This window comes from Wasmannia auropunctata, unplaced genomic scaffold (assembly GCF_000956235.1).
Source record: "Wasmannia auropunctata unplaced genomic scaffold, wasmannia.A_1.0 LD335986.1, whole genome shotgun sequence".
In the NCBI taxonomy this organism is placed as follows: Eukaryota; Metazoa; Arthropoda; class Insecta; order Hymenoptera; family Formicidae; genus Wasmannia; species Wasmannia auropunctata.
This window is the reverse complement of record NW_012026904.1, coordinates 81908-107573: the sequence shown is the minus strand read 5'-3', so window position 1 is coordinate 107573 and position 25666 is coordinate 81908. Positions and strand designations below refer to the sequence as shown.

The following is a 25666-nucleotide window of genomic DNA, read 5'->3' as shown; positions in this document are numbered from 1 at the left end:
TGCCGTGGGTAAGCTCGAGCGGGGGAAGAGACGAGAGGGATCCGGCGCGGCAGGACCAATCCGGAGTTCACTAACCGTGGAAACGCTACTGCATGTCACGAGGGGAGGAAGCGCGGAGCGTGCGTTCGGTTCGGCGCAACGACGGGACGTTGCAAGACGGGATGAGAAATTGCAGAAATCTGCATTTTCGCCGCGCGTTCGGGCTTGTAATAACGGAGGATAGACGGCCGCGGGAGAGACGAGCGTACGGACTGGTATCTTATAAGGCATATCTTATAAAATGAGCAACGTCGTCGTCATCGTTATCATGGCCGTCATCGTTATCGTTGACGCTTCTCGTGCAGCGCGCTCAACGGAGATTGTTGCTCTCTTATTTTTAAATGGAATAGAATTTCGAACTGCATAGAATTCTATGTGCATACGCGGTAGTTTCGTTTCTCGAGCTTATTACAATTGTATTAATGTAGTACTGATAAACTCACGTTCATTATACAAATAATGTGTACTTTGGAATATATTATCTCGTTTGTTCATGCTCCCTTCTTGCAAGCGAGCGATCTTAATTAGCATGCGCTAACTAGGCTTAATTACTTAATGTTGCGAGGATGGTCTTTCTTGAAAATGATAATATTGAGCCATTGCTATCTAAATAAGTCGGTAGGTAGTATTACGACATGCAAATGCGACCATTCGCGCTACTTTAACACGATGTTAAATTGAAATTAATCCAGTGGGCGTGGCTAATTATTCAATCAGAGTCGCTTTTCCCTCAGAAAGATCTTATCTTCACCGCGTCGTATTAATCACCGTGTAATAACGTCGTAATTTCGCTGTATCCTCGTCCTGAAAACCAGGAATTATAAGATGTAGCCAGTGTTTTGAAAAGGCAACTGATACGTCAGAGATTTTAAATTATACATCAATCAAAGATAAAACCTCGAAATTACAAGATTATAGCTTATTATTATGAAACTTGAATTATAGTATTTCCTTTATAGTTTGCTTGTTCTTTCTGGAAAAAAATAGGAGCTCTTTACACCATACAGATACCAAAGTTTTATTTCCTATGATGATCGAAATTTATTTTGTACAATATGTTATTATAATTTCGTGTAAAACGCGGTAATAATATTTCGAAACTATATAGTTCAGAAGTGGAGTTGGTCTCCTACAACTTTATTATGCGCTTACTCGTCGCTATACCCAACGGAGCGAAATCGGACCATCCTGTCACCCGACTAATTCCTAAATTTATCATCGTTATAGAGAGGGGAGGGGGGAGAGGACAGGGAGGGCGGGGGCAATCTCAAGTTTCGAGCGCGGTTAAAGCTCAAACTTAAATTATGTATCAAAATGAAATTATACTCTCCCGCCGTCCCACACGATCCAACGCCAATGGGGTCCCCTCCTCCCGGGGATTAATTTATGAAACTTATGCCGTTCTAAGACGAGCTTAAATCTTCTTTTCACGCTCGGTTGTGCGCTCGCGGTGAGTGTCGTTGTCTCGTTGTTATCTTAACGGCTGCCATGGCGGCTGCTAACGAGAATACAGACTGTTCGTTATCTCGGCGGCAAGAACACGCGCAGGCTCTCTCTCCGTACGATACTTGATGTGCTTTATATACTGGAAACCAGAAACACTGCGAGAGCACACGAGGTGGACCGTATGCGCGCCATATCGACGTCCCTATGAATCGCTAACTCTCAGAACCGCAGTTGATATTTTGGCAGCTACAAACCCGTTAATCATTATGCGTGCTCATAAATTCAGACATTATGTATTCCTGTGTCATACAATTTATCAAATAATTTTTCCATTTCTGCTACTATAATATACTCTTATTTCTTGATAGATTAATCGTTTTATGTATGATGATATCCCAAAAAAAACATTCAATTCCTAACAGTAAAACGCGATTCGAAGTCGATTAAACAGCGATGTTAATGATTTTTGATAATTATAAAAAATCATTAACATCGCCCTTTAATCGACTTCGAATCGCGTTTTACTGTTAGGTAAATCACATACGAATCGACTTCGAATCGCGTTTTACTGTTAGGAAAATCACATACGATTGAACGTATGATTTTTTTTAAAATAATCTTTCTGCTCATATATTCGGAGAAGTTACCAAATGTTTCAGCGCTTATTGATAAATGGGATTATATCTGACGCCTTTGAATGACATGCCTCTCGAGTAAAATTTTTATTGCACGTTTATTCACGTGCACTCTCTCTTTTACAACTGGTTCTCGCGGCGAACATGAATACTACATATAACATTAAAAATGTTTTAGACTGTAAACAGTTAATTAATCTCGCAGCTCAACGCAGTTGATGCAGTCCTCGTTTGAGAATATGCGCGTCCAGTGACATACATAGTTAATCGCGCGAAACTCGTCTGCCAAGTGCGGTGAGTACTTACGACAGAATCTCACGAAATTTCTCGCAGTCGTAAAGAGACACGTTGCGTAAATACCTGTGCTTGGATGGTCCATTAGAGATAGTTTTAATGTCTGCTGCTGCGCGGAGATTGTCAAGAGAGAACATTGAAACATCAGGATAACAAACGCATTATAACACCAAATTGAATGGGGAAGCGGAAGAGTATCTTGCTAAGCTTTTAAGTTTGTCCATAAACGTAGGAAGTATAGAGTGTATAGACTGTGTATTCCTTCACGGAGAGAATTTCCTTTTAAAATTTACCCTAAAAATCACGATGTTAATCATCGGACAAAGCATTTCGAAAAATTTTATGTGATTTTCTCTGTTTTTTACTGTGCACTACAATAAATTTGTTGTAGTTAGAAATGTAAATAGAAAAAAAACCAAATTGTTTTTTTCATAAAATACATTTTTTTTTTAGAAAAAAACATAAACCTCGTTTTTTCTCAAAATTACAGATAATAGATTTACAGATAATAGATTTAAATTATCATTTTAACCTTTACGCAGAACAATAAAGCCAATATATTGATTTTGAAGCATATTTTGAAGCAAGGACTTCAATGAATAATTATAATAAATTCTACTTAAGGAAAAGCTGTTTAGAAAAAGAACTAAAAAGATTCTCCTTTTGTAAAAGTTAAATGTAGATTACATTAAAATTAATTATATAACTATATAATTACTATTTATAATTAATTAGTCGTGCTATTGGAATTGAAAAAAAATCAAATTTGTATCAATGAAATAAAACACGTTTTTTTCCTAATATTTTTTTCTATTAGATAAAAAACGTTTTTTTTACATCTCTAGTTGTAGTATATATTTAAAAAAAAATAGTGAAAATCACATAAAATTTGTCGAAATACTAAGTTGTCCTATACGATTAACATGATTTTTAGGGTAAATTTTAAAGTAAAATTCTTTCCGTGATTAAAATTGCCACTTTCAATTTAGAAAAAGTGAAGTAGCTTGATTCGTATATCGTACTCTTTCTTCAAAATATCAGTAGTGGGAACATCGTGACTCTATACGTATGGTGACCTCTATACGCTTCCCCGATCAAGGCGAAAATTCAAAAGTGATAACGAAACAACTCAATACTACGAAACTACTGCGTTCCCTTTTTAACGGAGCACAGATGCTAAGTTGAGTTATATAACACGGAAAGAACGATTTTATTGAAAGGTCTAAAAATTTTGCTGAATACAGATTTGAAAATTTTTGTTCAATAGTCAAAATAATTTGTTGAAAAGTTAAAAGTGATAGGCATTGCTATAAAACGTTTTGATATTCTAGCAATCATTTTGACTTTCCAACAAAATTATTTTGATTATTAAACAAAAATTATTTTTTGATCTGGATCCAGCAAAATTGTTCTTTCCGTGAAGGAAAGGCGTCTACACTTTCCACGTCTATGGGTTCGTCATCGCGTCTTTTCACGCAATTTTCGCATCCGTATTTCAGACGAATTTTTGATTTATCGCGACGTAACGTGCTTACAGCCCGATACTCTTACGTCGCGGTGAATTAACGTCAGACCAACGGCCGTACACTTACGAACGACACGGGATGCGGACGCTCGCTCACGTAGACCGCGCGCCGATGCATTCACGAATGCATCGATGCGCGCGCTTTCTCACACCGGGAGATCGTTATACCCCGCGGCGGTCTATGAGCCTAGACAAACGTACATAAATTGAATGCACCGAGATTAGGGGGTTGCTCAGCTGGTAACCACTTTGTAACAGTACCACGGAGGGACTGAGACGAATGGTAATGGCGTCCAAGTCTCTCCCGACAGCGTCGCGCGGCTGGGAAGATGCGCCGGCCCGATCGGACGAGTCGCCGTTTGTCATTTTCCTATAGTTTTCTCCCTTCACCGCTTCGATCAGTCGCTTATTCACAATAACCCATCGCATCGGATACACATAACGCGTCTTTGAATGCGGCGGTGAGTGTTGAAAGTACGGGAACTACACGGAAAGAATAATTTTGCCGAATCCAGATCTGAAAATAATTTTTGTTCAATAATCAAAATAATTTTGTACGAAAGTCAAAATAATTGCTAGAATATCAAAACGTTTTATAGCAATGCTTATCAGTTTTAACATTCCAACAAATTATTTTGATGATTCAATAAAAAATTATTTTCGGATCTGTTTTTAGCAAAAATTTTAGACCTTTCAACAAAATCGTTCTTTCCGTGTATATATAATCTAATAGTTTAGGAAAAACTCTCGGTTAAAGGTACGCAGCAGTAAATAACACGCGCACGTAAAAAAAACTTGTATATGTTTTTCCTTTCTGTAAAATATGCACGCGGAAAGAACGATTTGCTGGGAGGTCTAAAATTTTTGCTGGATACAGATCTGAAAATAATTCTTGGACTATCAAAATAATTTTGTTGGAAAATCGATCTTTTGATTGTTAGAATATCAAAACGTTTTACACAGCAGTGCTTATCATTTTTTAGTTTCCAACAAAATTATTTTCAGATCCAAAGTTTTTGACCTTCCAGCAAATTCTTTCCGTATAAAATATCTAAGTGCCGAAACTCATATTAAAATGATTCTCACACGGAAAGAACAATTTTGCTGAATCTAAAAATGCAGATCTAAAAATAATTTTTGTTCAATAATCAAAATAATTTGGTTGGAAAGTTAAAATGATTGCTAGAATATCAAAACGTTTTATAGCAATGCCTATCACTTTTAACTTTTCAACAAATTATTTTGACTATTGAACAAAAATTTTCAAATCTGTATTCAGCAAAATTTTTAGACCTTTCAACAAAATCGTTCTTTCCGTGCACTAGCCCTTACTCCCTTTCTTATTATTCTTACTAAAATATGTCATCGTTGCAGAATTTCTGCTACTATTTCATTCTGATTCGCACTCTTTTTTCTCACGAAAAGTACTTGAGTATTCTCTCCCGGAATCTTGCTTTCGAATCGAAAGCGAATCGTTACGCGCGATAGAGATTGAGCTCTATGACCCGCAGGATCGTCTAATTAGCCCGGGCTCTCCGCGTTATTGGCGCTCTAACGCGCCGTACATTGAGACGCGTGAAGAATTAGAAATCCTACACGCCATTATCGTCGCTTACTAATCCCGCGCGCACGAGAGACGAGATGCGCAAGTACGGGCCATGGCACTTCCGTAATTAACCGTGCCACGCGGTAATCGCGCGGGGTTACTCGACGCGAGGCGTAATTGCCCCGCGTCGCTTAGGTGTCTTTGTTGGATTTACATGTAATTGCCGGGCCGCGGGGGCACTTACGTTTGCAGGCCTTGCGATGCGTGATCGGTCTCGCCGGGTCCCTGTAGAAACCTTCTTTGCAGTAATGACAGTGCCTTCCTGCCGTAGAATGCCGGCACTGCAGACAAACGCCTCCGCTGACACGGCCCGACAGCTTGTACAGCTCCATGTTGAATCTGCACTTTCTCGCGTGGAGGTTGCAGTTGCACACTGAAACAGGTAACACGGTAATTTCAGTCAGCGAGCGACAATCGAGGCGCGCCATTATTTTACGACTACATTTCCTTTAATTCCTCCCTATTTCTCGCTCGCACACGAGCGCGAGATTTTTCTTCTCTTCTTTTTTTTCTTTTTAGCTGTGCCGTTAGTGCCGATATTATTGTCATTAAAACGCCATAATCGCGATTGAAATTCAATGCGGCCGCAATTATTTTGTTGAAAAGGAAAAATAAGGGGTTATTCTTCATTATCATTTAATCTTCGTTGCGTGCGGAAATAATATAACGTTAAATTACACATTTTCACCTTTTTCTTAAGGCAAAGATGCGAAGAAGGTCAGTAGTTTACGTTAATCACGCGTGATATTTTCAGACGTACCGAGAAAATATTGTTACAAAGATAATACAGTTTACAGTTTTAAATTTGCATTTGCAAGGCTCTTCATGCGAAATGTAGAGAATACATTTGAGACAATTTCATTTAAAACGCATGTATTATACCTTATGTGAAATATATGAAATTCGCTTTTAGTAAAAGTGACATATGTATCATTTCTTTTTCTCTTATTCACGAAGTGTACATAGTGTGAGACACCAGTAAAAAGAGAACACTTCAAACTGAATTAAAAAGTCGACATTTCTAAAAATGTTTCCTATATAAATTTCTGAACAGAGATAGAAGATATCGCTTATCTATTCCTCGAAGTGATTGATTTCAGTTAATCTTTTCTCGCGCCGACAGAAAACTTAATTTCACATCTTTGTACATAGATTTATGCATTTATTAATGATTGCTCAGAGAAGCGTCTATAATAAGTAAACATATGTTCATGCAAATTGATTAATATGCGACGACTGCTCAGCTAAATCGCAGCGTTCCTTCATCGCGGAGAACGATATTCAACTCACCAGCGTCAGAGTCGGCATTGCTCAAATGCCATCTATTCTACTTTAATTATGCATTGCTGCAGAGTAATAAACGTTGCGTCCCGCCCAACCGACGTACAAGTGCGACGCGAATACATATTATCTCGCCGGTAACTGCGAGCAGATATTTCAGGCATTCCTCCGATTGAAGCATCGAGCGCGGCGCGCGCGCACAGGCACTCGTTAATATTACGGAGCTACATCGTGGAACGCACGACGGAGCGTGCCAAGGCTCCTTCTGTACTTATCGCGGTAATTAGTCTCGAGTTTATTCATCCGGCTGGAGGAAGGAAGGCGTCTCGAGGGGGTCGTCTTCGTTATCGGACGACGGTCCTCGACTTCTCTCGTCGTTCTCTCGATCCGCCTCGCGTAGCACTGCCAACCTGATCCGACTAGAGAAGTTCGGTAATCCGTAATTCGAAAAATGTGAAACTTCGCAGCTTTGACTTTTACATCGAATTTTCGTGACAAAATTGTCGAATTGCATTTACAAGGAGAGCTCAACAATCTGGAGATAAGAAAGTAAAATATTTGCATACAATTTTGCACACAAGTGAAGTAACTTAATTCAAATCCATAACAATTTTTCTTTTTTTTTTTAATAAAAAATAATTTTATGTATTTATCCATATTTTAGTATCAAAAGATATATGTTCGGCTAAATTACTCTATTTTAATGCATTTAAATATTTTTGTGACTTGCTGAATTTTCTTTGTGAATAGAATTTGATGTGTGAATCTGTCATAAATTTCGATGGAAAAAAGAAGTTGAATGAATCTTTTATGTATTATTTTGGTAGATGGAAAAATCGGGATGCAAGTGCCACTGGCCAATCCGTCAATCCATCAATATATCAATAACAATTGATAGAATTTAATAAACATCAAAGTTCATACTATCGTACAAAAATGTCGGTGAATATTGACGAAAATTAATGTCTGTAAAAAATGCCAGAATTTTGTTTTGTAAATTGCTAAAATAGCCCAAATTAAAAGTTTTAGCACAGGGAGAGTTTTAGTACAGGCGTCTATATGGCGCTCCTCTGTTACACAGATTAAATGTTTTCACAGTTCGAATGTACAACTTCTTTCCAATTTTTCTCTGAAACCAATTTATAAACACACAAATAAAAGAAAATCTTTTATTAGCTGAGTAATACCTATATATTATGTTCTCTCGAAAACATAATTAAAGATTTAAAGAAGGCAATAACAGTAAGGATATTCCAAGAATTCTTGATTTTCGGCTAGTTAAAATAATAATCTTTTCCATATAATTTCATCTAGCGTTTCAATCAGACTTTACATCTTCAACTCATTTTACCAAGCAGTTAAAATTCCCAATTTTTACACTTGTTTCATTCGTTTATCTATATGCTAAAATGTCTTTTCAAAAGTCAGCCAATTTCGATAAATGTAATCGAAAGAATTTACCAACGTTGATATCATTGTTCCGATGATTTCACTCCCCCATCGATCGCTCGCCCATTGAATTCTCGAGAAGCTCAGGGGAGTGCTACTCCGGCTAGAATCGTGCCGTAACTTTCCTCTACTCGAGCACGCCACCCGTGTTCTTTGCGACAGCTTGGCAACATAACAGAATAATTGAAAGCGCAAGGGGGAACGGTGTGGAACGGTGAATGTCAGAGGGGGTGGAATCAATGGGGGAGGCTCGCGGTTTGATCCATCTCCGCGCACTCGTTCTCTCGACCCAATAATCCCGTGTGTCGAACCGGGAGAAGCGTGCCTTATTTTTCGCTCGCGACGACGACACTCGTTACCGCGACTCTTTTTCTCCCTGCTACCTCGGCGCGCGCTTTGTCCTCCTTTTTTCCCCCTCAAACGCTGACAGTGCTGTATACAGGCTTAGCAGTGCCGTCATAATTTATACCCTCTTATACAAATGAGCGCTACACTTTAATCGATTCGCCGGCGGTGACAGGTGAAAAATAGGATCTGCTTCAATTTAAAGTAGCAAGCGTATAATTAACGCGGATGTATCTTAGCGATTAAAAATTAATGCTATTCATGAGAAGACAATCGTATAATAACTGTTTATGAAGTAATAAATGTGAAATATGATCAAATACACAAGATAGTTTTTTAATACACGAGATTGAGGAAATGAGAGGAACATCATTTATCTAGTAACGTTTATTATCGATTATTACAACATAGTAATGTTATTACAAAAATTTCAAAAGAAATTGAAAAATTTAGAAAAAAAGCGAATCGATCTTGAACTTAACAAGAAATCCACTCGAAGTGAGTTCTTGTTGTTGCAATTTCGCGTTAAACAAACCGACGCTGATTGAAACGCAAGATTGAAGAGCGAGATATTGCTTCCGGACAAATCATCAGGAGTGGATACTTGTTTCTTTCAATCATGATTGAATTTAGAGTCCTGTGTACTCTTCTGTGTATTTGTTACCGGAATCTTCGTCTCTTTGCCGGAAATAAAATACGACGGTTTAATGGAAAAACTAATATGTACTTTTAAATTTCAATCGCACGCGATCTTTTTATTTATGTTTTTTGTTAATTTTATTTTTTCCAATCACTAAGATATAAAATTTTTCATGCGCATCGCCGATTTGTATAAACTATTGCTCCATTTTTTAACGCTTTACGCTTTAGTCACTTTTTCAGTCAGTTATACCTAATCATATTAGTTTATCAGCAACAGACATTGTTATATATGCTTTACAAATATATAAAAACCGTATGCACAAATTTATTAAATTCAAGATCGACAGCGTTTTCTTAATGCTCTCATTGCGAGCCAGCGAAAATCTCGGCTGGTGATTTATGGGAACTCGGTTTGCGCGAAGCGCAGAATTTGATCGATGGATAAGAATGTTGTTGAATCCAAGTTGGCCGCGCGCTATGTATCGGGTCGATCGGATAACCCCTCGATAGTTAATAACCACCGTCAGCCACCGTCTGAAATTCCACGATCGGTTCCTGTTATTAAGTCGTAGCCATGTCAGAACCTCGACTCGTTTTCGTGGAGATGATCGCCGTAATTAGCGATTAATCGAAGTGGTATCGGCGAGTCCCGCGGCATTCACCGCCGGCATTTAAGAGCGAATTAGTGTTTTCGGAACTGCGTCGATATTAATTAGCTCGTACTGAATCCCACGATTTATAATAGTCGAGTTACAGCTCCTTTTTATGGCGCCTCTCATAAATCAATGCATCCCCGGAGAAAAATAAAGTGTTACTAAAGCAAACAGTGAAACTCTACCCTAGTAAATCTATCTCAAATAAATTAGTCCTTCGCGGAATACTTGTGATTAAATGAAATTTAGTAGCACTTTATTCTTCACTTAAATAAAATGCAGGTAATACCTTCTCGGAAAATATTAGATTCTTTCTATATGAAAAATGTACAAATACAGTAATACTTTATATTCACATATCTTATCCTCTCTCTGATTTATGTTAAGAATATCTTTATTATTAAAGTTAACGATACTATTTTTATTGAAAATGATAAATATTTGAAAAAGCGAAAAAGTAGTTAAATGAATAAGAAAATTGTGTAAAATTCTTTTAAAATTCTAAAATTTTTTTTTCAAAAATAATTGACAATTTTTAAAAGTTTATTCTCTTTGCTTTAAAATATGCGTATATTTATATAATTATTTTTTACAAAAAGATGAGATTTTTAAAGAAAAAAACTTGTTAGGTATTCTTGAAACAATATTGGAATATCAACTTTCATGTTACTTTCCTTTCTACTCAGATACTTTCAAACTTTTAGTACCTTTTGACCTTTTTCCTATCGCGCGTGTATCGATCGTTTCTCAGCTTCGGAATGTGTAAAATTTGTTCTCAGGAGTTTCGTTTTAACGAAAAGAGATGCAGACCCTTTTCTGAAATTTTATTCGGAGAGGAAATAGCAAGCTTGTTTTCAAGTGATAATCTCTCGTCCCGACAAGAAGAAATATCGCAGCACACTGAATATATGTCTACTCTGGCTTTTGTCAAGGCAACCTAGTTTATAGTGAGTTATCCTCTTTTGTTTTAAACATGTCATCCGCTATCTTTAATCTACTGTTTGACATTCGCTGATATAATTTTAGTAAGCTTTTCGTGGGGAAACATTTCTTCTATTTTAAATTGTTGCATCTTAATTTCTAATCAGAAATCTGACAAAAATTAAATCTTGGGAGGAAAGATTTCATCAAGCTCAGACAAAGATAATGGGAGTTAATCTCATACGAATAATTAGAATGAATTTTTTTTTGTAAAAACTTTCATTATTAGTATACTCTTTTCCTATAAGAATTTCTTTATGGCAAAATTTAATATTTTTGCTTTTAATTAAATGTAATATACATGAAACATTTGTGTGTTTTCTTATTGTACAAAAACGATATTAGGCGGAAGATTTTATTATTTTAATTAAACGCATTTTCATTTATAATGTATATGTAAAATTGTTTGCATCTAACAACAATACAACTTTATCATAAAAGTTTTTACTGCTTACTCCACCCCGTGTGTTTAATCTTTGTTTTATCTTTGATTAAGTTAATAAAAAAGAGTTTTTCTTTATTTTCAATTGTTCCTGCAATATTTACTAATTGAAAGACTATGATATTGTCGTTTGCTTACGAAGTTAAATCGTTTTGTTGAAATAACTCGTTCAATCTTCGGTAAGAAACCTTCCGTGACGAACATTTCTCTCGAGACCGAGCAGACTGAATTGACTTCTTCGAAAAATGTTTCGAAGTAACCTGTATTTGCGGTTAGTCAAACACACCTGTGAGCCTATGAAAGAGAGGAAATTACTGCTTCGCTTTTTTATCATGTCATAATTGAAGAAAAATAAAGAATCTCGAGAATGTATTTAGATCTCTCATATTCTCTAATAGAAAAATAGAAAGTAGATATATTTCCGGATGTGTTAGAAAATATTGTACACATGGAAGTAATATTTTCAAGCAATTTTCTATTACGTGCGATTTTCATTTTGATTACAATTCATTTAGCCTTAAAATTATTGTTGCAAATTACACGTATATTTTATCGTATTAATGATTAATGAAGATTCGATTTAAGGTGTTCTTTTAAAATTGAAATTGTTTTACTGACTGAACTTGCGAGCAGCAGAATACTGAAACTTCTTCGCGCGCGTTTCGCTTTAGCTTCTTTTTCTCATCCTGCGGCAGGAAGAATTCCAGTGCCGCAAGCGAGCGGTCGATTCATACACTTCGAGCGTTTCGCTAACACGTTCAGGTATGCTAGGCCCTTTTATTGGTACAGTAAGCGGCATCTACGTGCACGGAATTCCACTCTGAAATCTTGAAACGTAACGAAAGGTGCTCGTTTAGATCGTTGAGAATAATCGACATGATTCTTCCTACTGATGTCTTCATGGAACGGAACATTTCAATTTCATACAATTCTGTATATTTTCTTTTATAAAATTCGAAACTCATCACGTTAAAATAAGTCACGCAATAGTGAAAAAATTGAAACTAATATAAACATTCTTTAAAACCATATACATATAGTAAGAAGGATATTTCTGTCTACATTGGAAGAGCATATGGATACTAAGGAGTGAGTTCAAGATAATGGAGACGATCATCATCGCCTAAGATGGAATTTATGGTACGAGTGTCACCGTAATCGTTACAGGATGGATTTTAATTTAAGTTCCACTTAAACTTTAAAATAAAGTCGCCACGGCGGGCCGCGGCGATGTGCCTGGGCGTCTCGCGGTACCTCACCCGGTAATGCTACGTAAAGCCGTAATTACATCCTGTCGTGCCGAGGACCCTTTTATCCCGTCATTTGCGGTCGGAACCCACGCTACGGCTCCGAACCATAGATAACGCAGGTTGTACGATTACCCCGCGCGGCGCGTTCAAGAAGTTATCCCGCGCCCACAGGTGCCCCGTCTCGGTTTCCATCCGCTTCGACCCGCTCGCGGATTACTCTCGGTAATCACGCGGATATCGGCCTTGCCAGATGCGCGATAATTATCGCATCAGACCGATAAGTTTATTACAAAATTGCAGCGCTGGCGCTGCACCGGCGCGCACGGAACAGATGTGAGCGCGAGTTAAGTCTATATAGGCATATTTCAATCGTTATTCCAGGCAGGCGGTTTCCGCGTAATAACCATTAACAAAATGCCAACTGGAACTGATTTTACAATCGCACAATATCATAATTTGGAATACGTATTAAATATTACTTCAATTTATAAGCCAATTAATTAGTATATAGTATCACTCGATACGCTGCTGGCGTAAAATTTTTCATGAAACAGTTTGAATGAAAAGGGGGTTGCAAATAATTAAGGATATCATTGAAAAATTTCTATACAATATAATAAGAATAATCATTTACATCACAGAATATTATTTTAATATATATAATAGCTAATTTTCTTCCGTAAAAATGTTCATTCTGTTGATTTTGGTTTTTGCAGTATTTATTATTGTTTTATTAGCTTCAATTTTATTAAATTTAATAAAATAAAAATGCAAAGAAGAAAATTTTTACAGCTATCTTTTTCGTTTCTGAAAAAGAACCGACAGAATTCTGAAGCACATTGTGAAAGTCTCACATCTCCAATACTCGGAGTCTTCATCTAATTTACATGAAAATAAGCAATTTTAAAATATGCGTGATACGTCTCGCAACATCGACGCGACTTAACACTTATAACTCGCCTCTTCCGCGAGAGAGAATTTTGTATAGCCGTTACTAAATAACGACACCGTCGTCAATGCAATAAGTTACCGTATACGACTCCGTTATGCGTCTTAACGTGTTGGCGATGCGCTCGCTGACGTCGTCGTAAAAGCGTGCGCGCGTCCCGCGCCAATCGGGAATTTCGATTATTGCTCGCGAGCGCGATCGTTAACGAGGCATTTATTGCACACACACGCGCGCGCGCGCACACACAGGGAGATAAAAAAACCGCCTTGGTCTCGCCGTCATTCGTCGGGCCATTAAGGCCGAAAGGGGGAGATAGGCGCTTTGCTGATCCAAACGCGAACGAGCGAGTCGAATTCTCTTGCTCCGTTCGGCGGGGCATGGGCAACTTCCTCAACGTGGTCCTTCCTCCACGGGAAGGTAGAAAACCGGTAGCCGTCGTCACCGCCCTTTTCCCCCTTCCTCCTCCCCCCTTGTTCTCTTCGCCCGGTCGGATTAGGAAAAAATTCCACGTAGCGCCGCTTAATGAACCGATTTTAATTTTGAGCGGCGCGACGCCCATGGAATAATTAATTAAGAGTACCCCCGCCCTTCGTCATGGGCCCTTTTTCCCGAACAAGCGTTTGCTACGTCACCCTGTACAAAAAAGGCTAGAGAGAGAGAAAGAAAAAGAGAGACAGGCAGAGAGAAAGGCAGAGAGAATGAGAGATGATAAAGACGCTGTCTTTTCTTGGACTGAACGTTCCTGTCACAAAACTATCGGAAATTCATGGACAAATTGAGCACGGGAAAACGCGCTGAATTTTCCTCGTTTTCTACGCAATCATGCAACGTCGTTGTGCATCTGAAACGACGTCGGAATTGATTTGTCGTCGAGACGTGCCATGAATATATATAGTCATTTAAATAGTTATTTTTACGGTGCCGAATGAAAAAGCCGATTTTTTAGTTGCTATTAAGATTAGAAATATAATGGTTAAGGAACTTGTTCAACTAATTTTCAGCAGTATTTCTTGCTTCATATAAAATGCAAAAGTTGTAATATAAATCAGTTGTAAATTATACATAAATTCATATTCTCCGACGAATTTGATATTTGATATTTTGACATTTTGCTCAATGATAATTTGATCGGTTCATTAAGTTTTCTTTTTGATACTCGAAACTTGAGACACAGGTGCACACATGCGCGCGCGCGCTCGCGCGCGAGAAACACTGCGTGTCTGTATTTATATAGAAACTTCATGTGCACTTTGAAAGATATATGTTGCAACGCTGAAAGGTAAAGAATACACACGCTTTCTCCGACGCGTCAGATCGCCGTCGTGCATATGGAGGAATAACGATTGTTCCTCCTCGGACGCGCGCGTACATAATTCAATCATCCGTTCTGTTGATCCTTTTTGTCCGCGTGCTATTGTGCGCTCGGGCAACGGCAGTCGCTAATTAATATCCGTTTAAGAGGACCTCCGCTCGCGTCGATTTGGCGCTTGGTGGCCTGGGCCTCCTTATGCGTGTGCAGCGATCCTCTCCTCCGCGAACAACACGACTGAAGGAAGGGCCACCGCGATTATTAATGCACCGCCGCGCCGCTCACGCGGGTCGCCTTTCGGTCGAAAGTTTCGCCGGTTCTGGCGTGGGACGATCCGCCAGGCGGACGCGGGTAAGGAACACCTGTACTGAAATTACGAGCTAATTTTCGTGCCACGGTTGGGATACATCGACGCGATCATCGTAATCATGCTCGCACGGTCGTTTCCGGGTGGTCGCCAGAATCGCTCGGTTCGCGCATGATCGTGACCCCTCGTGCGATCTTCCGTATGTTCCCCCAGGATCATAAAATTCCCGCGGAATTGCTGGGTCGAAATTAAACATCATTGTTTAACTTGCATTACGACGTATATGTATATGCGATACATGAGCATACATATGTTGCAGTTAACTGTTTCTCTTTTTTTCATAAAGTCATTTAGATTAATTTAATCCGTGAATCTCTCTCTTGGTCTCTCAATTCGGAATTAACGTGTTTTTAAAGAAAATTGCATCTTTTTCTTTTTAGTTTATCTAATTAAAAGCGAAGTTAATGAAAAAGCGATGTACCTATATAGAAAATTTAACATTTCATATCTAAATTTTTTATCAAAATTAAGATCAATAATTTATTTTTCACACAAATATTTATTTTCCAATATATAATAGTTCAATGATGTTTTCCAATATAATAGTTTAATTTGCGATGAGAACTTATAAATTTATGTATCGCAAATCGATATTCCGTTTTTCATGTGCGTTCAAAAATTCCTTAGTTCTCTACAATTTCATAGTTGCAGGCAACATTGAAATTATCACTATATTATCTTCAGGTTTATCTTGTAGCATCTTCTCGGAACAATAGCGTGACTTGCGATACTTGTGTATTCAGCGCTTCGACCCTAGGGCTCGTCGCGGCAGATGTCGAAGGTCGCAATTTTCATTGACGCGTGTCACATAAGGGACTCGATGGCGTTACGCCGCTCTGAAGCGGGTAATTCCATCGCGCGGCACATCGCACCGCGCACTCAGAGCTCTCCTCCTCAGAAGGCGGGCCGGTGGGGTTGCTTTTAGCGGACTAAACGCACCTCTTCAATTACCAGCCATCTTCGAGGTCCCGATACCGTGTAATGAGGTCCATTGTGCCGAGACACACGTCCACACGTTTCACATGCGAGATTCGCGTCGCCTCGCGCGTGCACTTAGGGCGGCCTTAAACGGATTACTTCGCGCCTTCGTATCTCTCCCGCCCTTCCGTCGTGCCGAAGAGGCCGTGCTGGATAGCGCGAGAGCGCCACGAAGCCTAATTCGATTTCGACGGTGGATGCGTGCCACCGTCGCGTATCGCACCTTCGGCGCGCACTTACGCGCGCCTATATATGCGAGGAGAGAGCACGTACGCGGATCTTCGTGAAGCCTAATTGATCTAGTTACATCCTCCCTGCCTGAGATAATAATCATGCCGTAATAAACGAAGCAGGAACACTAACCGAATCGGCTCGTCCCACAAACGTCAAAACATCTGCGTTTCTCCTCATTTAGAAGAATAACAACCACCCGTAGCTTAAAATATAAAAATGCATATATATTTATCTGGATATAAAGAGATGTATTTCTAAAAGTTAATTTAATTTCTCTGGTATTTCTAACAATAGATATCTGTTTTGCTCGCCTGTGTGAATAATATACGCGGCGTTAGAACTTTTTTATTATAATGAAGGCTATTGTTCTAAAAAAATACGATGTGTTTAATTTTTTATAAATTGCGTTTCATATGTATGTTATTATTATATACGTATATGCATTGTATTTTCTATATATTTCTCTGAATAACACTATAGAATAATTGATACGACTTGTTAAAGAAACTTTCCACATAATCACGATAATAAAGTAAGCGCCGCGTGCTTCTTTTTCAAGGAAATCGACAAAACAGGCCAACTTTCACAAATCCCTTATTTATTCCCAGATAAAGCCTACATCTTTGACTTGGCCGTTAAAGAAGACGCCGTTTCCGTTGATTTAAGACGATCGTATTACTCCCACAAGACGCCAGATCGAGATTAACGATCGATCGGCCTGCGCACCGCGCGGATTATGCCACATTTTCATCGTTCCCTCTTCTCTCTGTTTCTCTCTCCGGTAAACGTCGAGGATGCCGATCTATACTATAAATTACGACGAGTTGCGAGGCTTGTCTCGTTTACGGTTTCGATACAAGTGCGCGCGATTTCTATCGCGCCGCGTTTTATGTGTAAGACGGATTCCGCTCGACAGACGAAAACTCGTCGCAATAAATCTGTATCTTTTATTATCCTCTCGGTGACGAAGCCGAAACGTTGTTTGGGACAAGTTATTCTCGTCATCGATTTATTGCGAGAAATTTCAAATTTGTGGCGACCTCAACTTACTTTGTCTTCGCCTGTGTATTCTGAGTCAGGTACAATCATAAATTTTTTATCTCTATATACCTGTATAATATAAAGTAATGAAACACATTTAAAGTTATTATATACTATATTGCTCTAAAGTTACCAAATGCTCAATCAAAGATTCTACTATAAATTTTTTACGAAGACCTGAAAATAAATCATCACAAATATTTCAGTTGCAATAATGAGTTACATGATAACTAAATTCGAATTCTGATATAGGTATTGGATTCTATATTTTATTTACATCTGCTCCAAACTTTTTATTCGCTAAAATCTTATAAAAGCAGTTGTATTATTAAAACCAATCTTAATAAAACAATTTCTACATTGAACTATATCCTCAAATACTAATCTCAATATTTAATATTTCTATACTTTAGTGGGATATTATGTTTAGTGGGACATTTCGTTAAATCCATAAATCAATAGAAATTTCACAGCAGCAACATAAACTATAGAACTTAATAAGACATCATTGATATTAAACATAATGTTTGCAGAAGAAAAAAGAATATGTTCATTCGAAGGTTAGAGATGCTTGTTATATCTAACAGCGTTATCACAGTAGCATATCGCGTTGCCCATGTACATACACATGTCCAGGCGACTGCAGCTTTGTTTCGAGAGAGTCAGCACGCACGTTGCTTATGCTCGGGACTAACGCCAACCTGGCGCTGGTCATCGCACGGGACACGAGATCTAGCCGGAGGGTTCGTGACCTATCGCCGGCTTTGAAAACTCGAGCGTCCGTGTCAGATCTTATCGATACAACTGGCAATCAACTCCTTCGAACGCGGCCGATGATACCTGACTCAGGCCGGCGAGCCGCCTTTGAAACTCAGGCGGATAGGCCTCTCGCAACATTTCAATGTCTAGTAGCCGATCCGTGAAACGCACGTCACGTCGTCTGTCCTCTCTAACGAGCTCAAATCTAATGGGGACCCTTTCGTTCGGGGGCGACGAGACGGAGAAATTCCGATCGGGCGAACTCTCGTTGATCGTTCGTTGCCGTACGTTTCATTAATCCGCAGTAAAGTTTCTTATTAGAGGCGAACTGTTTTCGAGAGATGACACTTCGAGAACGACACATTCGAGATAACGGCATTTTTAATAAAGATAAAAGTATCTCAATGTTTCTCGAATTATCGCCGGAGAACAAAGTTTCTATCCTCGTTTATAGAACGACATTTGACAAAAAGATAATTTATTATATCTATATGTATAGGCACATATACACACACACACAGATGCTGCGCTATCTGCTACAAGAGATGCTGTGATATGATCCGAAAAATATTTCGCGCGAGAATGTTTAAATATAGATTGCGATAAAAATATTTATATAAAATATAATGGAAATCTCTTGAAATTATTTTATGATTCTGATGGTGTTACGGCAGGCGTAAAAAACAATACATACGCGTTTATTTAAAATATTTTTCGCATACATATACCACTGGGGAAAGATATCTACGTGATAGATATTATTGAGTTTTCGAAAAATATTTTATTAAGCGTGAAAAAGAGATACAAGAACGATATTTCTGGAATATTATTCAGAAATTGTTTGAATTTTCTGACAATGTAAAATCCTAACATTAAGGCTTCTTATTGTATCGCGCATACTATTTTTCTCCTTGAAAAAATCTAAAATTGAAAACATAAGAATGCTTATAATAGGACGTGTAATACATAAGGAGAGACTCTTATAATGCAATTTATGTAAAGTATCAGGTATGAAATCTCTGCTTTACAAACCAATTATCGTGTAACGTTGAATCAACGTAATTCTAAATAACGACGCTTTAATGATGTTGAATCGATTCCGGCTGAGTAATTAATAGAAAAGGAATTTTCACTGCGTGGCCAATGGGGCGTTCCTAAAAATGATCGGTGATTATATAGAATTAAGCGCGTTTTAGAGATTGCAGTCTGCTGAGTGAGAGATACAACGAAACGGTACCGAGGGATAGAGAAGTCTCGCCGAGGGTGCAATTAACCCTCGGGTCAGCTATCAACAGTTCGTCGGAATTACCCGCTTAGAATTTCGTTCGTTTATGCACGCCCAACTGCTGTTCCTTACACCAGCCGAAATGTGTCAAAAATAAAAATTTTACAACTTGCCTTTTATCACGCGTAAAATGATGAGATTAATCACTAAAGATCTGATTTGTCGCATGAAAAATATATGATCATAATATATTAGTAATATAGTATAGGAATTACATATTCTAATATCTTTCTAGAATTAAAATTTTATTAACAAATTTTTTGATAAATTCGTTTCTTTCGATTTTTACGTACAGTTTGAATATTTATTGTAATTTTAAAAGCATCTATAATTTTTGTTAAGTATTTTCTTTATAGATAAGAAATTGATTATTAAATTAAATCGTATCCAATATAAAACTTAAACAAAAGAACTTTAAATATTTTGAATTTGTTAGATCATGATGATATACATATAACGGTTGATGATAGTTGCACCTGATAGCATTAGGATATTAGAAAATTACAACGGTTTATAAAGAGTTAAATTTTCACCTTGTAACGCCATCATAATGTAAATAATCAGATTTGCAAAGTATAACTGATTCTATACTGAGATCTCAGAATTACCTTCAGGCAACTCAGAAGATTACTATGTGTTACAAAATGAAATTTCATAGCTGATAGGTATAAATGTTAGCCCTATGTGTGAACTCTAAATCTAGATATTCTGATAGAAATATTTTTAACTAATACGACACTGCAAAATAATGCAGTCAGATATCTATGTAAATTATTATTGTATTAAGTATTAAGCAAAATATTATATTGCTTTAGAATTGATTGACTTTATGATAATATTGAAACAAACCACATAAATTTTAAATTTAATGTTATAGTTATTTTTTTTTAATTCATGATTACTTCCAAACTTATTACAATATAATTTATAGATCTTTCACGAGCGACTTAAACGTTTACTTTACACAATCGACAAGATGATCTTTGAAATAATCAGCCTAATAAAGCTTTGAGGAATCACGATTCTATCGTATTGTCTCCGCAAAAAAAAATCGTACGGATTAGCGCAAGAATCAGCACGTAGCACGATCCCCCAACAATTGGTAACAATTTCCGAGTTTCTCGGTCTCGCCCGAGTAACTACATTTCGCCGATTATCCGAGCGACCACCCGAAGTCACGCTCTCTCCTCGATCCACCCTTCCTGCGAGTCCTAACCACGTGCTTCCGTCCGCCGAGATTGCTACGTTTCTGCGCGTAAAACGAGACGAGACTGGTTCACCGCGGAGAGAAAACCACGGCGATGAGATTTCGCCGAGATCCCGGAGAGATATTCTGGCTGTGTGTGGCGATGTTAGGCATTATCTCGTGTCCCGAACGCGCGGTATCGCGTCGTGCGCGGCAACGAACACGTTTCCATGCAGCATCGCGCGTGCGGCGCGCGGTGTACCTGCACGTACGTCTAGAAATCTGAAAGCGTGAAATCGCCTTACGGGGAGGCACGCGTGATTATACACAGGAGGGATTAGAATTGTGCCGCTACTGCCACGTTGTCCGCCCCGGGCGAGGACAGCCTCACTCCTCTTATTATAAGCACTTATCTTAGCACGGACGCAGCTAGCCACGCATATGCCTTATTCCAGATTCTTTGATTCATTTGAACCTGATTTCTCGTTGACAGAGATATTCAGATCTAACAGACTTTGAGTTATAAGTATTTATATACGCAAAGAACTTTCAGAAATTTAATTCTAATCATATGAATGAATAAGTAGCATAAACAAGTTTTTATCTGATCGTGAAAGTAAACTTTATTATAATACTAATTCAATTATAGGACTTTGTTATAGGTATAGAAATATGTTATATAATATTATATGTTATATAATATTATATATTTGAGAACATTAATTTTTCTAATCTTTCAGGCAATTCAATTAAAATTAATTGGCATGTCGTATATGTTTTATAGTTGCATTTATATTACTTTATAAAAGCATATATACACTTATAAAGACATAGAAATTAAAAAGAAATGTCTTATTTAAAAAATTATCTCGTATATAATATCACTACATATATTAACTTTAAATTATATTAAAAAATATATATCTCTTTGTTTCTCTAAACGTTTTCTAAAAACGTGGGCAGAACTTAAATTTAATTCCTTTAATGAAAACAAGTGTCTCTGTCCCATCTAATATTCTGTGTTCTCGTATATTCACGCAGAGCGCACATAGAATGTGCAAGTGAAATTTTTGCATCATAATTTCTCAGTTTTATTACTCTTTACTCTTTAGCTTTATTTTGACGCACCGGACAGGTGCCGATCACCGATCATTTTGGGTGAAAAATGAGAATGCCGGGGAATATAATGCCGCCTTTATTCAGAAAAATTCCAATACACATTGCATGAAACCACCTCTCCAACTGTTGCGCCCTATTCGTGTGCATCGAGTGTACACGTATACACAAGAGCGTATATCTCTGCAAAATTTATATCGGGCGTTCTCATCGCGTCCGCTGCAAATCATCCTCTCGCGCCGCGGTGAAAGCTCTACGATACGCGAACAAACGCACGACGAGACTGTCCGATACTCGTATCACGACGCGTATCGTCGCGCGCGATACGCGTCGTGTAAAATTCTCTCGTCTATCGGGGAACATCACGTTAGGTTTCGGGCAAAATAGAAATTATCTATGAGACGAGACGCGACCGGGTAATATCCCGTAATTTTCTCGAGTACGAGTTCACCGGTCGATTTATCATATTACCGGGCGGTTTGTCCTCTCATTCGCACCGTAGGTGCCCTCCCGCGCGGATCTTTGGCGCGATATCCGCGCGACAAAATATCCAGGCACAAGCCGCGTGCCGTGCCGCACACCATTATCGGCGAGGAAGTTGCGGTACGTCGTGCGTGTGTGCGTGCACATACACAGGCGCGCAGGCAACACGGGTGTATTCGGGAAAGCGCAAATTTACGAGCCAATAAATTATCGCGCGCGCCGTGCCTATCTAACGCGCGACGTCCCGCTCGCGAAACGCTAACGAGGCGTTAACGCCGCCGCACGTTGGGATCGCGGCTCGACGTTAATGAGGAGGAGAGCCGCGCCAGCGCGAAAACCGGGTCCGCGTTTCGTCGAGGCTTTGGAGAGGCGAGAGAGGAGGAAGGAAAGGGTATCATTACACTAGAACGAAACGGCCGATTTGTTCATTAACAATCGCGACCAACTGTCCTAATTACAACCTTGCTAATTGCCTCGCGGCGCAACAGGGATTCCTTTTAATCGTTCCTTCGGGAGGCATTGTTCGAAAGGAAATCGCATAAATTTCCGTTACAAAGGCTCTTTCTTTTAACGCAATATACGTGAAATATCCAGAAGCGAAAGAGTTGTTAGTTGCATTAAAAGGGTTTAATGGTTTAATGGTACGCGTTCTCAGATATTGCTTTTTTTCCTAGAAATTAATGACGCCTACGAGATCTTTATGGTTGTTTTTCCTTTCCGCTAAAACGGTCATGAGTATAATACGAGATTAATAATTAAATATTCTCATATTTCAAACATTATTGTTATTTTTTGAAATTATTTGTGTAAGATTATATGTGAAATTACAATAGAATATTTTATCTTAATTACGAATTATTTTTTCTCGAAAAATCTGTAGAATAATTTAATTTGACACACTTAATTTCTTTTATATCGAACTTCTCAATTATAGTAGGCTATTTTCCGTTTTATATTCTTTTATTAATTGACAAAAAAAAACTTTATACATATATAAAGTACATATACATGTATAAAGTTTTTTTTTGTTAATGTATGAATTAAATTTTAAGAAAATTTATTCAAAAGTTATACAAGAATTACAATTGACAATAACAAAAAGTGTTATCTATGTTTTTAATATGATTATTTTAAAGATATATACTTCTTGTCACCATCATTTGAAACAATTATATTAAAAACATATAAGTCAACACTTCTTCTTGTAATTATCAATTGTAATTCTTGCATCATTGGTTCATTATCATTGTACATCATATCCGGTCACGGGTGACCTCTTTTGCATCCGTAGATATATGGGTAACATGGGACTTATAGTTTTAACACCGGTTCTGGACGACATACTTAGAAGAGATATTTTTGACAGAAATACTCTCGGTGGTTCGTCGTTGTCTTCCGAGAGGTGGCGATCGCTTTAATCGACTAAAATCGATTTTAGAGTATTGCTCTAGGTAAATTTGAATCCAGATCTTTAGCATAGAAATCTGCCGCGCAGCTTTTTGCGCCACTTTATGGCTCACTCTTGTATAACTTCTTAATAAATTTTTAATAATTTGAAGGATTTAAGCTCGTAAGAATAAATCAAATATATACTGAAGTAATGCCTATCGAGCTGACACGAATGTTGGTGTGTATTAATTTTTTACAATAGCACACGCAAACTGCGCGCCGAATATTCGTCGGTCTTAAAACACAGTTCATTATATGAGACCGGAATTCACTTGTAACAATTAAATTGACTAGCAATTTAATCTCTTTGACGCTAACATGTATTTATAAGAATCCCCTCCCCTTAAATCTGTAAAAAAATTTATTGCAAAAAATATCACCTCAGCCGGGAATTGAACCCGGATAAAAAATATTTTATTTATTGAATAACTTTAATATTTTATTAGCTAAATTTAACAGAATATTTGTTTAAAACTTTTACGACTAGCTGTTACAAATTAATTTCCAAAATAATATTAATATCCAACAGATATTAAAAAGCGCTTTGGTTCATTAAATTTCCAAAGTTAATCCATCAACAATTATTTGAAGAATTTGTAAATCGACTATGAACATGCCGCCCGTAAGAGGCATTTTAGTATAGTAGCCAACCAATTGTACGAGTATTACAGAGGCCGGGTACCTACGTCGCGAAAAATGCACAAATGTAAATATTTGAGGAACGGAGTGGCGCAACCTGGAGCTTGTAAAGCGTTTATAATAGAGTTCGTGCGGGGTTTGAAAGACTTCGAAACATCAGTTCGAGGCGAGAAAATCTCGCAGTGCTTTTCATCCAATTTTCACGAGATGTGAGCAACTTTTGAAACTCCCGCGAGACCGGAACGCGCGGCCGGAAGATTAAATGAACTCCAGGATTAGAGCTTGATCAAGGCTTTAACAGAGAGCTGACGATAAAATATTTAACCTCTTATCTGCAAGCTGGCAGATTTTTTTTTTAATAAATGAGACTTCCGACGCGGCTAATGAAAGAGATAAATTGAGGAAACTGCGTGCAAGCTTAATAGCGAACAATTACACTTTTATGGGGACGGGGAAAATATTGATAATATAATCCAAGCATATTCGCCAATTATTTCTTATGTGGCGGTAAATAATTACACGCTCGTAATAGAACTCTGTTCTTCGAATAACCTATATCGACCCTTCTCTAAGAAAGTTTAATCTGAGATTTAATGAGCTATTTAATGAGAATTAAAAGATTCTTATGAACAAAAGTCCTATAAGAATAAATTAGTATGTAAATTAGTGCAATACACAGGGCGGGCATTCTGCAAAAAAGTTCTATTTCAAAAGTTATGTAATAGGAAAACTTAAGGAACTTCAAGAAAGGAGCGGTTCTCTTTGCATGATTAGCAAAATGTAATATCGAATTCCTTTAAAAAATTGAAATTCTAACATACAAAAAAGATTTTACAACGTAAGTTTTAAGTAAGATTTTCGTGCTACATTTTTGTGCATTTTTCTTTAAACACTGAAAGTCAGGGCTTAATTATAATAAAGCATTGTATTTAAACAGAATTCGTGCGCGCGCGCGTGCGTCAATGCGGGTCCAGAATTGCAGACGTTCGTATACGCGCGTGTCAACGCGACATACGTTTCACTTGAATGTATACGCTCCTTTCACACCGACGACGTCTTCGGCTCGCGCTGAGAACATTGCTGCACAACCTCGGGATTTTATTTCGAGCTTCGTGGAATAATAAAACGTACGAAGCCATAACGCGGAAGAGGATACCGCGAGCGTGATAAAAATCCTTCTCCGGGGCGACGAGCTCATCCTTCGATCGTCAAGTCGCGGGGCTGTATAATAGTCGCCGCTCTCATCGATCCGAGATGTCGTCGTCTCTCGGAGCGGGGGGGGG

At 38.0% G+C, this 25666-nt stretch overlaps 1 protein-coding gene and 1 long non-coding RNA gene across 5 annotated transcripts in view; one reads left to right on the top strand and one right to left on the bottom strand.

Moving 5' to 3' along the window:
- Positions 1 to 25666, bottom strand: part of LOC105454315 (netrin-1-like) — a 194304-nt gene that overhangs the window by 97747 nt on the left and 70891 nt on the right. Inside the window, exon 2 of the mRNA XM_011696864.1 lies at positions 5730 to 5918. Within this exon, the coding sequence (XP_011695166.1) occupies positions 5730 to 5918 (189 nt within the window). The remainder of the gene's footprint in view (positions 1 to 5729; positions 5919 to 25666) is intronic.
- Positions 1 to 25666, top strand: part of LOC105454314 — a 147394-nt gene that overhangs the window by 108349 nt on the left and 13379 nt on the right. The gene's annotated exons all lie outside the window — the stretch shown is intronic.